At 40.1% G+C, this 13,306-nt stretch overlaps 2 protein-coding genes across 5 annotated transcripts in view; one reads left to right on the top strand and one right to left on the bottom strand.

The window, feature by feature from the left end:
* Positions 1-4,966: 4,966 nt before the first annotated feature.
* cldn5a (claudin 5a) lies at positions 4,967-6,050 on the bottom strand. The gene has a single exon (XM_040156315.1). It carries the CDS (start codon positions 5,832-5,834, stop codon positions 5,187-5,189), a length of 648 nt encoding a protein of 215 aa, XP_040012249.1. The 5' UTR covers positions 5,835-6,050; the 3' UTR covers positions 4,967-5,186.
* Positions 6,051-7,867: 1,817 nt separating this feature from the next.
* The window catches only part of zgc:63587 (uncharacterized protein LOC393431 homolog), a 28,373-nt gene continuing 22,934 nt past the window's right edge, over positions 7,868-13,306 (top strand). For 2 of the 4 annotated variants that reach the window (XM_040155469.1, XM_040155470.1), the window contains exon 1: positions 8,000-8,123. The gene's annotated coding sequence lies outside the window, so the exon portion shown is untranslated. The other 2 variants (XM_040155467.1, XM_040155468.1) reach the window with 2 other exon arrangements.

Below are 13,306 nucleotides of genomic sequence, written 5' to 3'. Positions count from 1 at the left end.
AACATGTTTAATTTGCTGTTATAGTTAGTCGGGGTAGAGCTAATTTGAATTATATAAATCATTTATCAATCAACATTTATTGGATACATTACCTGTTTATGGTCATATTATTCCTCCACACAAGCAAATGAAACAAATAAAAAAAGCACTCCTAACTAAGTTACAAAAAATAAGAAAAGACAAAATAAAAATAAAAATTATTCAACAGGAGCTGTCAGATTCATGCCACAAGTAAATGTAAATGACCACCGTAACATAATAGATATAATAATTACAGCACCCATTATTATTATTGTTTAATCATCAACTCATCAAATTATATCTTAAAAGTCTTATTTACATACTGTTTGATAGTTAATTTTTGGACAATGCATGCATTTTAAGATCATCATATTTTTGTGTGTAAAATCTTCATCTGTAAAGTAACTGTAACTATAGCTCCCAAATAAATGTAGTGCAGTAAGAAGAACAATATTTCCCTCTGAAATGTTGTGGAGTAGAGGCTCAACGAGAAATTAATAGACTCAAGTAAAGTCAAGTCCATCAAAGTTTTAATTGGATACACTACTTGAGAAAATGTACTTAGTAGCTTTCCACCACTGGTCATCTACACTGTTGTGGTTGCTTTACCGTATTCATACTATATGAAAATAAAAGTTTAAAATGTCAAGCTTTCCATTAGCTAACTGAATAACCAGGTTTTTAACCAGTGAGGAAGAGGTTGAAGGTTGTGACCCTTATCAAATGCAGGAGATTCTGCTTCGATGAGATCATGCCTGGTCAGTCGAGGGAAGTGACTTTCAACTCGCCTGACCGGAGGCCAGCTTCTCAGTTCAGAGTTCAAGTCATGAGAAACGACTCCCTTAGCCCTGTCCATCCTCCCCAAAAAATGCACAGCCCTCACTGGTGGATGCACAAACCTGAAATCAGTACCCGGCCTGACCGAGATCTGACACGACCTTAACCATGTGGCCCTCGCTCCGCCGTGCTCAGGGAGGTCAAGTTTAAGGGGTCAGAATGGGTCTCTGTGTGTTACGTCCTCTTTTTCTATGAGACATATTTGTGATATCACCAAGTCATTTTTTTTACAATCATCCACCATACTCCCCTTCCCGGAGTTTGTGATTTTCTTCCCAATTGCGCAACATTTATTGCAACAGTGAATATTTGCTCTTAAAATGAAATACGGTGAAATGAGCGTGTTTCTGCTGTCACAGCTCTTTTTCGCAGTGACCATTACAGGCTTTGAGTAAATCCCTCCTTCATCTTCCAGACTGCTGTGCATAGACTGTGTGCATGTGTGTGTCCATGCTTGCAGGAATGTCTGCTGGCCAGGCCTTTTATTAGGCTCATCCATACCACCACATTATAGGCTCCCGTTGCCAGGCAACTGCAGGTTCTGGCTGGTTACCATGGCGAACGCCCATTGAGTGACGTCGCCGGCCCTATTTGCCTCCCTCCTTATTGGAATGAGGGTCTTTTTAAAGGTGCACCCCCCCCACACACACACACACACCCCACACACGTACACACACAACCCCACCGCCCCACCCCACTCTTTCTACACTCACTCACATACACTCACTTAACCCCCTTGCTCACACACACACACACACACCCTGCGCCTCGTCACCCTCTGTGCGGTGACTAGAGGAGTGGAACTAACAATCCAACAAAAACATCTCACTGAGGCAGACCAGACTGGACCTTCCAGTGTCTTTGTGCAGAAAAACCCATAGAGAGCCCGAAATAGGAACGCCTACTGTAAGCAGCTGTGCTGCAAGTGTGAGCCAAAATTAAGTCTGGTAATATTCAAATTTTTTTCTTATTGTCAACAAATCCCATTAAAAGATTAAAACCAACAATGAATTGATCCAACAGACAAGTATTATCTGTGTAGTTAAAACCTGATATAGCTTATTCCCCTGTGCCGTGGACCTCAATTGTTGTTTCACGAATCATTAAAAACACATCAGTGAGCCACACTGTCGCACACTGTTCATGTTCTTTCATTACGATGGATGTGAGCACTGTATTTTTTTTTGTTTCGAGTCAATCCCACATACTCCATCCTGCTGCCATAAACGCTCACAAGAACACTAAATGTGTATATATCCTCAGATGAAAAAAGTCCCCAAAGATGCACTTTTTACTCCTGCTTGAGTAACATTTTCTAAAAACTACCATGTCCAGCTGTTTTAGGAAATTACCAACAAGTTTTTGGCCTATTTTTAAAGATATATCCTCCATAACAATTGGGCTTCAGGCCGAGTGCCACAAACAGGCTGGGGAACTAGTAAAGTAATGAGCGATGGACTAACACGTCTACAATAAATATAGAATTTCACGAGCTTTTTCTTTTAAACAATGTTATCTCTCAGCTGCACTGAAGCTCAATAGACTGGGTAACAAAGGACATAAGCTATATTGTAATATTTGAGCATGAAAGTAAGGATACAAGTAACTATTATTATCATTACCAATTACTCTATCAATTATTTTCCTTATAAATTGATTGTTAATGTCAGATGTCAGAAAAACTGAAAAAAGCCAATTACAATTACCCAGAACCCAAGTTAACATATTTAAGTTGCTCGTTTTGTTCAACCAACAGTCCAAGACCCAAAGATATCTGGTTTTATATCAAAGAAGATTGAAAAAAAACAGATACTAACATTTGAGAAGATGGAACCAGCAAATCTTTGCCATTTTTTCATAATAAAATGTCTTAAATGATTATTAAAATTGTTGCAGATGAATTTTTTTGTTGATCAACTACTTGATGAAATGACCAGTTGTTTTGGCTCTACATGAAGGATCATTCTTGACTTTGGAAATATGAAATATATAGTTTGGAATTAAGATATGATTTCACAAAGCCATCCCGACTCAAGCCACACTTACTGGTTTTCGTCAGACCTTTCATCCAAGTCACATGTTTATCAACGCATGGAGTTTGTTTATTTGAATTCCACAACTACAACGAGCTTGTAGGTGGACCTTGAGTTGAGATTGTTGTGTCAAACTACTATTTCCAAGGCCAAGAATGAACTATGATGCTTTACTATTTGGCCAAAACACATGAGAAGTTCCAGAAGTGCCATGGATGAAATCATTACAGCCACTGAGGACGCACGTCAACAGATCCATCTCCATGACAACTGAGCAAACTCTATCCAGTGATGAAGACCATGTGATATGTACAAAAGCTCCAGAAAAAAGGTAGTACCATAAGTGGACCCCAAGTTTGTTTTGCCATTACTAAATCATAATATTATGATGACCAAAATTTCTCATGTCATAATTTGAATTTTATATCAATATTGTGTTCGAAGTGCAACTAGTCGAGTCAAATTTAAAATAATAGCAAATAGGCAAGTTTTTTTTTTTTTTTATTGGATGTGGAGAATATTCTCTGGTGAATAAATAAGCTCAGCCTTGGTCGACATTTTACGACACGTTCTCCTGTGGAGTGCACTGATCACGCACTCTCCTGACTGTATGCAGACTCTCAGCATGGCCATATTTTTCGACTTTTAAGTGGGCATATGACCTGCTAAGATTCTTAAGTCACCAGCAAAAAAAAAAAAGTATGGATAATCTTTTGTAATCCAGTCACAATTTAAAACAAGAAGGGTGTTACTCATAGACTGAAATATCTTGTGTTATTGTGTTTTTCTATTGTTGTCACAAGTTAAACAATCCTGTGTCTTTAATATCTGCATTAGCCTATAATATTGCAAAGTATCACCCCCAGTGTTTGAGTGAATGCGGTGCCCTTGAAGCAGCTGTGGATAAACTAATTCCTTTAGAGTGATGGCGTGTCATCTTTCCTCGTGGGGTCCTTGGATCGCAGCACCGTCCGGAGATGGGTCTGTGACGACCAGTGCAGGGAGTCACTTGCGGGAAGACGAACCCAGCAACTTCTCCGTAGCTCTCGTTTGGACGCCTTTCATTGACTGCGGATGAGGAGGGTGGGGGTGGGGTGTGTGTGTGTGTGTGGGGGGGTCCTGAAAGGGTGTATGGGGGGTTGTGGGGTATTGTGAGTTGAACAGCAGAGCCCCACTCTAGCTGAATGGGCATTGTCATCTGGATTTCTATGGCTAACCAAAATACCTTCTCCCGCGGTGGGGGTTTATGGATTCATGGTGGGAACAGCAAGCATTACGCACAGCCGTGGAGGGCCCTCCTGCCTCTGCAGACCGTCACAACTCAGTTTTACAGTTGATCTGTTTAAGAACACACTTTAACTAACGATTGTAGACAATATATTCAGTTTAATCTTAATAAAATGAAACGATATTGCATCTTCATATACATGAATAATGAATCATTACATCAAACGTCAACAAACCAACAGAAAACAGCGTTTATTCCTTGAATTTTTGAAAAAAAAGAAAAAAGAAGAAGAAAAAAAGACTTCCTGCAGTGACAATGAGGCAGAATCTTTGCAGGTGCTCAGTGCGGCCGAGTAAAGGACTGTAACATTTCATGTTGTGACCTATGGATCCCAGGCTATCCGGAATCTACAGGTCCCAAAAATAGACCGCTAACCTCAAAGTCACCGCCACCAACTTCAGAGCGACACAAAAGCCTGTCCGAGATTTGTTAAGGCTTTAACATGCATGCGCTTTTCTTCGTCGTTCTTTATTGCTATTGGACATTGTTGGAGTCCTCAACATGTCGGCGGTGTTCCGCTAAGGGAAATGGGTCTCTGAATGCTCGAGAGTGCAATAATTCCCAGTTACTGTACACGTTTGTGCTGACAATGCACATCAAGGCAGAAGAACAGTGTAGCCTATATTTAGATGGCAAGACTTCCTCTAGAAAAGAAAAAACTGTGTAGTTACAACGGTAAACAATTCAAAATACTAATAATTTCGAAGACTTACAAAAGCAGGTACCTAACAAAGATACTCCTTTTTGTCGTGAGTTACCTCTTGTGGTTGATGGTCTTTTTAAAAAAAAAAAAATCTCCTGTAGATACAAAAAGGATTTGTGAATTTGCGGTCCGAGCGTTTTGAAGGTAAAACAGCAGAGGTGCTTCCATTGAATTTCATAGTTCAGATTTCTGATTTAAAAAAAACAACAACTGCAGGTGCAAAGATAACGTCCATTGAAAAAAAAAAACTGTTTTTCAAAAGCTGCAGGTCACTTTTACGCACCGCCTGATACGAGCCACATAGCTACACATAATTCCTCTTGTCATAGTCCCCGTTCTGCGTGGCCCTCTTGGTCGGTGCGTATTTTACTGAGTATCCCGAATTCCCGCTGGAGGGACAGGAGCAGCACAGCAGCGCTCCTCCGATCAGTAGCAGCGCTGTGGCCGCCCAGCCGATGTACAGCGCAGCGCCGATCTCCCTCTTCTTGGATGCGGGCACCTGCGGGTTGTAGAAGTCCGATATGATGTTGTTGGCCATCCAGCAGAGCGGCACCAGCACAAACAGACCACTGATGATGTAGATGACGCCTCCGGCGTTCACCACCCGGGCTTTGATGTACTCAGTACGGATGCAGTTGGTGCACTGCGCCCCAGCAATCACCACCATGAGCCCCAGCACGCCCATCACCGAGGAGATGATGGTGAGCGCCCTGGCCGCCTGCAGATCGTGGCTGAGGGCGAGGACGGAGTCGTGTACCTTGCACTGCATCTGGCCCGTGCTCTGCACCACACACGACATCCACAAGCCGTCCCAGATTGTTTGAGCCACCACGATGTTGGCCTCGATGAAAGCCGTCACCTTCCACATGGGCAGTCCGCACGCAACCATCACCAGGAACGAGCCAAGAACGCACATCGACAGTCCCAGGATCTCCAGTCCGGCCGACACCATTTTCGCTCTTTACGTTCAGTCAAGTCTGTCTGAAACTTTTCAAACACTCCCCCTATTGTCTGTTACTTCTTATTGAAAGCAAAGTGTATTTCTGCTCTTTATTTCTTCGTTCTCGCCTCGATGTACAGGAGCTTCAATCCTTAGCTGCGCATCACTCTACTCGGAGATGCAAGAGACAGCAGGTCTGAGTCTCTTTGTTAGTGAGGGGATGTGAAAACAACTGGAATCACAGTAGCGCCACCACGAATATCTGCGGGGTGGGGGTGTATGGACTGGAGGAGAAACTTTCCTCCAATCAGCTGGCGCCGCATCCTCAGGGGACCAATGAAAACGCAGGGAAGTTGTGCGACTGAATAGAGCGGTCCAGAGCGCATTGTGCTTTTGAACAGTTATTTACAATGAATAGAGGGGGCAGGACGTGGATTGAAGGCACATTGGATGTGTTTTAAGGGTATGGAGCAGCTGAAATGCTGTAGGAATCAGGGCGGCTGTTAGTGATTTTTCAGACACGGAGTTTAACGCCACTCGTCTGCGGTATACGGCGCCTAAAAATGGCCATTTCACACCCACTGTGATGTGTATGAGGCTCTTAATTGGCCGAAACAAAGTGCCAGCAAAGATGAAATAAAAAGAAAAGAAACGAACATATTCATTGTAAATGCACTCACTTTAAATTTGAAGCAGTTTTTACTTTTTCCTAAGAAACCTGATCCTCTGTCCTTCTGTTTCCCCGGTAACTGGTACAAAGTATCATCTTAACGATCCCTTAGATCAAACAGATTTACCATCACACATCAAATTCAAAAAAATCTCTGGGATGATGCAAAAAAGTCTTAATTTCATTCTTGAATTTGCCTTTGAATTTAATATGTATGTTTGTATTTATGAATTCACAGACATTATTTTGGGATAACTGATGTTTTTGTTTATTGTTTTTTTTAGTAGCATTTTTTCTTATTATGTATGTTGTGTCTTTCTACCATGTTCTTGTGCGTTTTTAGTTGTTGTTTTTTTATGTAGTTATTTTTTGGGTGGGGTGGGTGGTTATGCAACACCCACAATAGAATAATTTACGAAATATAATGACTTGTCATGCACCTTACTGTAAACAATACATTTGTTCAAATTTACAGCAGAAATGTCTTGCCCTTGATGAAGCTTTTATACAGCCCAAAAAAAATGTTCTAAAGAAAATAAACAAGTTTACTCCAGGACTTTCTACTACTTTCCTTCGATTTTGATTCAAATTTTACTTATTTTGCTAGTTACTATTTTGCTGTTCGGTAGCTACTGTAGGCTATTTCCATCCGTAGTCTATAAGCATATTTTAAAAAACTCATTAAAGGTTTAAACTTTACAGAAATAATGACTGTCAAATAAATACAGTGGAATAAAAAGTACGTTATCATTTGAAAGTAGTGAAGTAGAATAAAGGGGAGTAAAATTTAAATATGGAAATACAAGGACCTCAAAACTGTAAAAAATATATAAATATTTTTCACTTTCCAATTTAGGTTTGGCAGCCGGAGTTTTCCTGTTTTAAACATATAAGTTATATCAAATAGTTCTACGGTACATTAAACAGTGGAGGAGCAACTATTCAGATCATTTACTTAAGTAAAAGTACTAATACCACACTGTAAAAATACTCCATTACAGAAAAAGTCCTGCATTGAAAAGGTTACTTAAGTAAAAGTATGTAAGTATAATCGGGAAAACTTACTTAAAAGTATTAAAAGAAAAAGTACTCAGCGCACAAAAATTGACCCTCTGACTGTTATACTATTATGTTTTATATATACGGTGTTTATGTCTGAAAATCAATGGTGTATACATTACACCGTTGATATTACACATTATTAAGGAAGTTATAAGTCGCAGGACAGAGAGGAACCCGTTAAAGAAACTGTAGTATTTAGGCAGCCATATTGGATCTTACAAGCAATTCCCTTCTATGACTCCGCCGTCCGGGCCGTTGAGCCGTAATGGCGTTAGTGGCACAGCACGATGGCCGTTATTATTGAAAAGCTTCAGGGACGAGGGCGGACTCACGGGAACGGTTTCCGGGTTTCCCTTCCTGGGCTGGGACAGCGGCGAGAGGCAAAAAAAAAAAAAAAAAAGCTTCTGTTGATTACCAATATTTTCAAAGTTACGCTGAGGTAAGGCACTGCTCGCTGGTTTGTTGTTATGGTTTGTTTTTGATTCAACAAGCTGTTAGGTTGAGTCGGAGCAGGGGGAAGAAGATACACCGGGGAGTCTAGCCGAGCTGGCAACAGGACACCAGCCGCGGTAACAACTGTTGCATGCTAAAGTTTGACATGTCAAGTTTCACTGCTGTGTTACCCTCAAATTCGGTCTATCGAACATGTTTTTAAAGAGGAAATCATTTTTCGGAGGAGCTACGGTATTTCACTAAGCCGGTGTACGTACAAACTGTAATATCACTGTCCCAGTTGATATTTGGTAAACTCAGTTGCTGACAGACTGGGTGTGGTGGACATCCAACTGTTACAGACCCAGAGGCCTTCACACACGTTTAAATTTCCCCTGGCCAGTGACTAAAGCATTGTTTTATATTCTTCTTAATTATTCTTCTGGCACATTTGTCCAAGTAAACATTTCCTCCTCTTCAGATTTTCAAAACAGCCATGATAGATAGCCCAATAGTTTGTTTTGAAACACTCAGTGCTTTTGAACTCCTCTATTGTCTCATTGTCCCAGTTCATACTCTGCTCAGACTCTCTACACTTCAGTGGGCCTACATATTCCTAAACCGGTGTCATATAAATCTGTATGAGAGATGCCGTTCAAAGCACTGACTTTCACAGATATCCTGTAAATCCTTCTTGTGTAACGTTCTTGAACTCTGAAAACACTTTCTAACATCCGATCAATCCTCGACCTTTGATTGTAAAGCAATTTTGCACAAAATGAATTTTGTGTTTAGACAAGTTAACAAAAACAGTGGGAAACAATAACGTATTCTCATTATATGTCTGCCTAAGAGGTGGCGGAGGGCCACTATTGAAGAATTATCATCCATCTTTGCTTGCGTTTTTGGCTCAGTGAAAACACGCACATTTCACTTCCTTTCTTGCTGGGTGGTGAACAGTATGGGCACCATGGCAGACTGGGGGAGCTGTAATCTCAGACTGGCAGCTGCCCTTGTGCTTAGCTTTTTACCCAGTTGGACATTGATCAATTTGATATCAGAAGGACAACATCTCTTGGTACTGAAAGACGTCCCAAGCCTCTGACCCAGCACCCTCACCGCTCTCTGACCTTTCCCCTTCCTGCAACCTTATCTCACAAACACTGGCTAGCATTGAAGCGCTGGGGAAGACATTTGTCTGACACTATAAACTACAAGGGGATGTTTCCTCCCGTTCTGCACTGTGGTGTGAATGGAAAAACAAAACTCGATTCATTTTGTCAAACCCAAGTGGCCCTGCCCTATTGTGTCAGAAGTTTGAATGACAATTTTTCACAGCAAGATATCTTTATTCAGTAGACTGCGTGTGAAAAACTGGAGGAAGAAACACACATTAGAAATAACTTTGATCCCTAGTTTATTGTGATAACAGGAGAACAGTCCCATTTGACATTTGAATTACTTTCAGTCACTCAGTGCTGTAGCTGGTCAAGTGAATATAGTACATTTTTTTTGGCCTTCAATAGACTTAATGAGGCTGTGATGACTTCAATTGATGGGTGCAACTAACGCATATATTCATTACAGCTGCAATTATTCAATTATATCACTTGATTAGTTGACCAAAAGAAAATTTATCAACTATTTTGCTAAGCAATTAATCGTTTAAGTGATTTCTAAAGCATTTTAAATAAAAATTTACAAGATTTGATGGTCCCAAGTTTACAAAAATGAGAAAATTGAATGTTTTGGGGTTTTGAATGTTAGTTGGACAAAAAAAAAGATAATGTGATAGGCATTTTTCACTGTTTTCTGATGTTTTACACACCAAACGATTAATCAACAAAATAATCAGCAGATTAATTGATCGAGACTTGTTAGTTGCAGCCCTAAATTTAATTTTTACATTATTGAATTGTCTGTCATGGGGTTGGATGATATGGTTACAATCCTCTATGGTGTATATAATTTCATTTCCTGGTAATATATATTGTGAAATTGTTCTTTTTCTGGAAATTCAAGTAAGAAACAATTTATAGATAAAGTAACTGGATACAGGAATGAATGGACAAACATTATCATACAATCTCTGACTGCAGATCATTTTCTGTCGTCTTACAGTATCACATCCTCATGGCACACATTATTTCTATTATTTTTTTGGTTAATAATTTAGTTTTATAAATTGTTCCATAAAGTGAAAAGCCCAAGCTGACATCTTCAAATAACTTGTTTTGTCTGACCAACAGCCCAAAACCCAAAGATATTCAGTTTACAATGATACAAAAACACAGTAAAGAAGAAAATTATCACATTGGAGAAACTGGAACTAGGGAATCTTTGGCGTTGTTGCTTTAGAAAGGACTTAAATGTTTAATTAGCCATCAAAATGTTGAGTGATTAATTTACTGCTGGTTGTCTTACCAATTAATGGACCAATCACTTCTGCACTACCTCGGTTGCAAAAGTTACTTTGATAGCGTGTAAGAGGTTATTCAGCTGTAGGGATTCACAGTATGATTCAATGTTATCATTTATTTATTAGATTATTCATTGATTTGCAGTATTCTCACATATACCTAATGTCCAAATATAAGTTTGTCCAGAAAGACGCAGGAAGATTAACAAAAAAAAAAATTACAATACCGGCACCTTTTACTTTAACCTCAGTTTAAGTATCACATTTAATCGATGATGGAGAACTTTTTCCGCCTAAAGTTAATTGTACTGAACAGTAGTTTTTTTTTTGTTTCTCTACGCTATGTTTGTGGTAATTTCCTATCCTGTCACCATCATCATACACGGTCCATCCTGTGCTTTAAACTCTGTGTGTGTTATGAACAGACCTGCTGCTTTCCTCATTGTTGAAAGGCTTTTTCATTCCGCCTATTGTGGCTTTTTTTTCCTCTCGCTGGGCTCATATTATAAAGTGATTTTAAAAGCACAGCTAAAAAACCAGTATCATATCTTTATTACTATTGCCTATCAGTACTACCTTTGGTAGTCCTCGTGTGTGTGTGTGTGTGTGTGTGTGTGTGTGTGTGTGTGTGTGTGTGTGTGTGTGTGTGTGTGTGTGTGTGTGTGTGTGTGTGTGTGTGTGTGTGTGTGTGTGTGTGTGTGTGTGTGTGTGTGTGTATTTATATGTGCCAAACATCACTTTATTATGATCAGTAGCTCTGGGGTCCCTGTTACTGTGATCAGTTGCCAGTAAATTACCAAACTTTTGTGATGCCACTGAGTTCACTAAATCTCCGGAGTGTGAAATCATTGTTTCAGTGTTTCCAATAAGAGCAGAAGTCCTTAATCCACGGAGAGCGGGTGTGTGGACCCTTGACATTGCCTGTCAGGAAGGTGAATAGTTCCACTAGTCCCGCTGTCCCTTCATGGCTTCACTCCAGCCAATAAATCAACTGTAAATGCATTACATGCCAAGAACTTTGGCTTTACTAAGGTGGCATTTTTCCCTTTTGGCTCAAACTGTTTAATCTCCCCCACGTCTGGTCCATTGATAGCTGTGTGTATGTGTGTGTTAGCAGCTCAGCGGCTTGGCCGATTAAATGGCCATTATTAAGAGAGTATTATTGAAGTGTGCCTCCTGCCTGTCTGTCCTGTAGTGTTGTCTTTGTGATATTACAACTGCAATATTGGAACGGTTTAATTAATCTGCTGCTGGACTAATGCCGGTTCCCACTGAGCCTGTTGAGGAAAAATACTTGGGGTGTGTGTATGTGTGTGATACACATGGATACACCTGTGTGGGCCACTACATTAACTTCATTAACAGTGACTTTGGTTATTCCCTGACTTTTTCTCTCACACTACCATCAGGTCAAAGTTTTTATTTATCTAGTGGTGAAATATCTCAACACCTACTAGATAGATTAGCACATATCTTGTAAAGGGATTCATGTTCCCTAGAGAATATATCCTAATGACTTTGGTGATCTCCTGAATTTCCCCCCTATCACCACCGTAAAGTGGAAATTTTGTGGTTTTAAGAGAAATTAACATCAACAATTATTGGATGGATTGCCATGAAAATTGGTACATACATTCATGTTCTACACAGGATAAATTGTAATAACTTTGGTGCTCCTCAGACATTTCATTTAGCTCCATCATCAGGTCAAAATGGTGGTGAAAGATGGTAAACATGATAAACATTGTACCTGCCAAACATAGCGTGGCTGTAGATTCTTAGTCTTGTTTTCATTATTGATTAATCTGCTCATTAATTCTCACTTAAATGATTAATCTTTTGTTTTATCATAAAGCAGAAAATTGTGAAAATGTCCATCAAACTTTCCCAGACCCAAGCTGACATTTTCAGATGTTGTTGTTTTTTTTTGTCCAACCAACAGTCCAAAACCTAAAAAATATAAATTTTTACTATCATAAAAGACTACGAAATCTAGCAAGTATTCATATCTGAGAAGATAGAGCCAGTGAATTTTTGGTATTTTTTTTTACAAATTGACTTTTAACAACTAATAGATCATTAAAAAGGATTTCCAATTATATTATGGTCATCCCACTAGTTCCTTATTCGACTAATTGTTTCAGTTTGAGTTAAATTAGTTTCATAATGCTATTTTTTTGGTTTCTATAACACTTATGTTGGGTGCTCATTCTTAATAACAGTGACTATTTTTTCCCTTTAAAATTTACCTGCCTGATACAGCCTCATATCCGCTCCATTGTCTTTGACTTGGTTATCCTTTTGACTTGCATGGACCTTTAGCCCCTAACTTGGCACTCCTCCACCCTAAACGGCTGGTGTCTCCCCTCGCTGTCCTGTGTGTGGCCGGTCCTGAATGTGGTCAAGGGTGAGGCACGTGTTCTCCCTCCTCCACCAGCTGAGCTGCCCTGCATAGGAAAGGCTTCAGGAACCAGAGGGATAAACAGCCATTGTTCCCCTTGAGAGCTCAGTGAAACCACCCTGGCAGTATGAGAGATCTCTGCCCAATTTCATGTAGATACAGAGGGCCTCCCAACTACAATCTAATGCATTTAACAGTGTGAAATGGTTCCCCAAGTGTCCACAAATGTGTGTTTGTCACATGCCAATGGAGAAAGGTCAGTTCAGGTTCCCATTCCACCTTTTTTCCCAAGCCAATATTACGTAACCAGAGTGCATCTCCATTTGGCAGCGCACCGCGGCCTGCCTCTTTCTAATGCTTATCACACTCCACCTGTCATGGTCAGTGTGTTGGTGATAAAATGGAGCCTGTTCTTCCTGCTCAGTCATTATGTAGCTAATTTATCAAGCAAGCTTGTTGCTCTGTCGTCTGCTCAGGGTCATAGATTGGGGTGGGGCGGG

The sequence above is a fragment of the Xiphias gladius genome, chromosome 19, assembly GCF_016859285.1.
Source record: "Xiphias gladius isolate SHS-SW01 ecotype Sanya breed wild chromosome 19, ASM1685928v1, whole genome shotgun sequence".
NCBI lineage: Eukaryota > Metazoa > Chordata > Actinopteri > Istiophoriformes > Xiphiidae > Xiphias > Xiphias gladius.
This window is presented reverse-complemented; position numbering and strand designations above follow the sequence as displayed.

Excerpts from the sequence above, each read along its gene's own strand:
- cldn5a (XM_040156315.1), bottom strand. The coding sequence starts at position 5,834 with ATGGTGTCGGCCGGACTGGAGATCCTGGGACTGTCGATGTGCGTTCTT.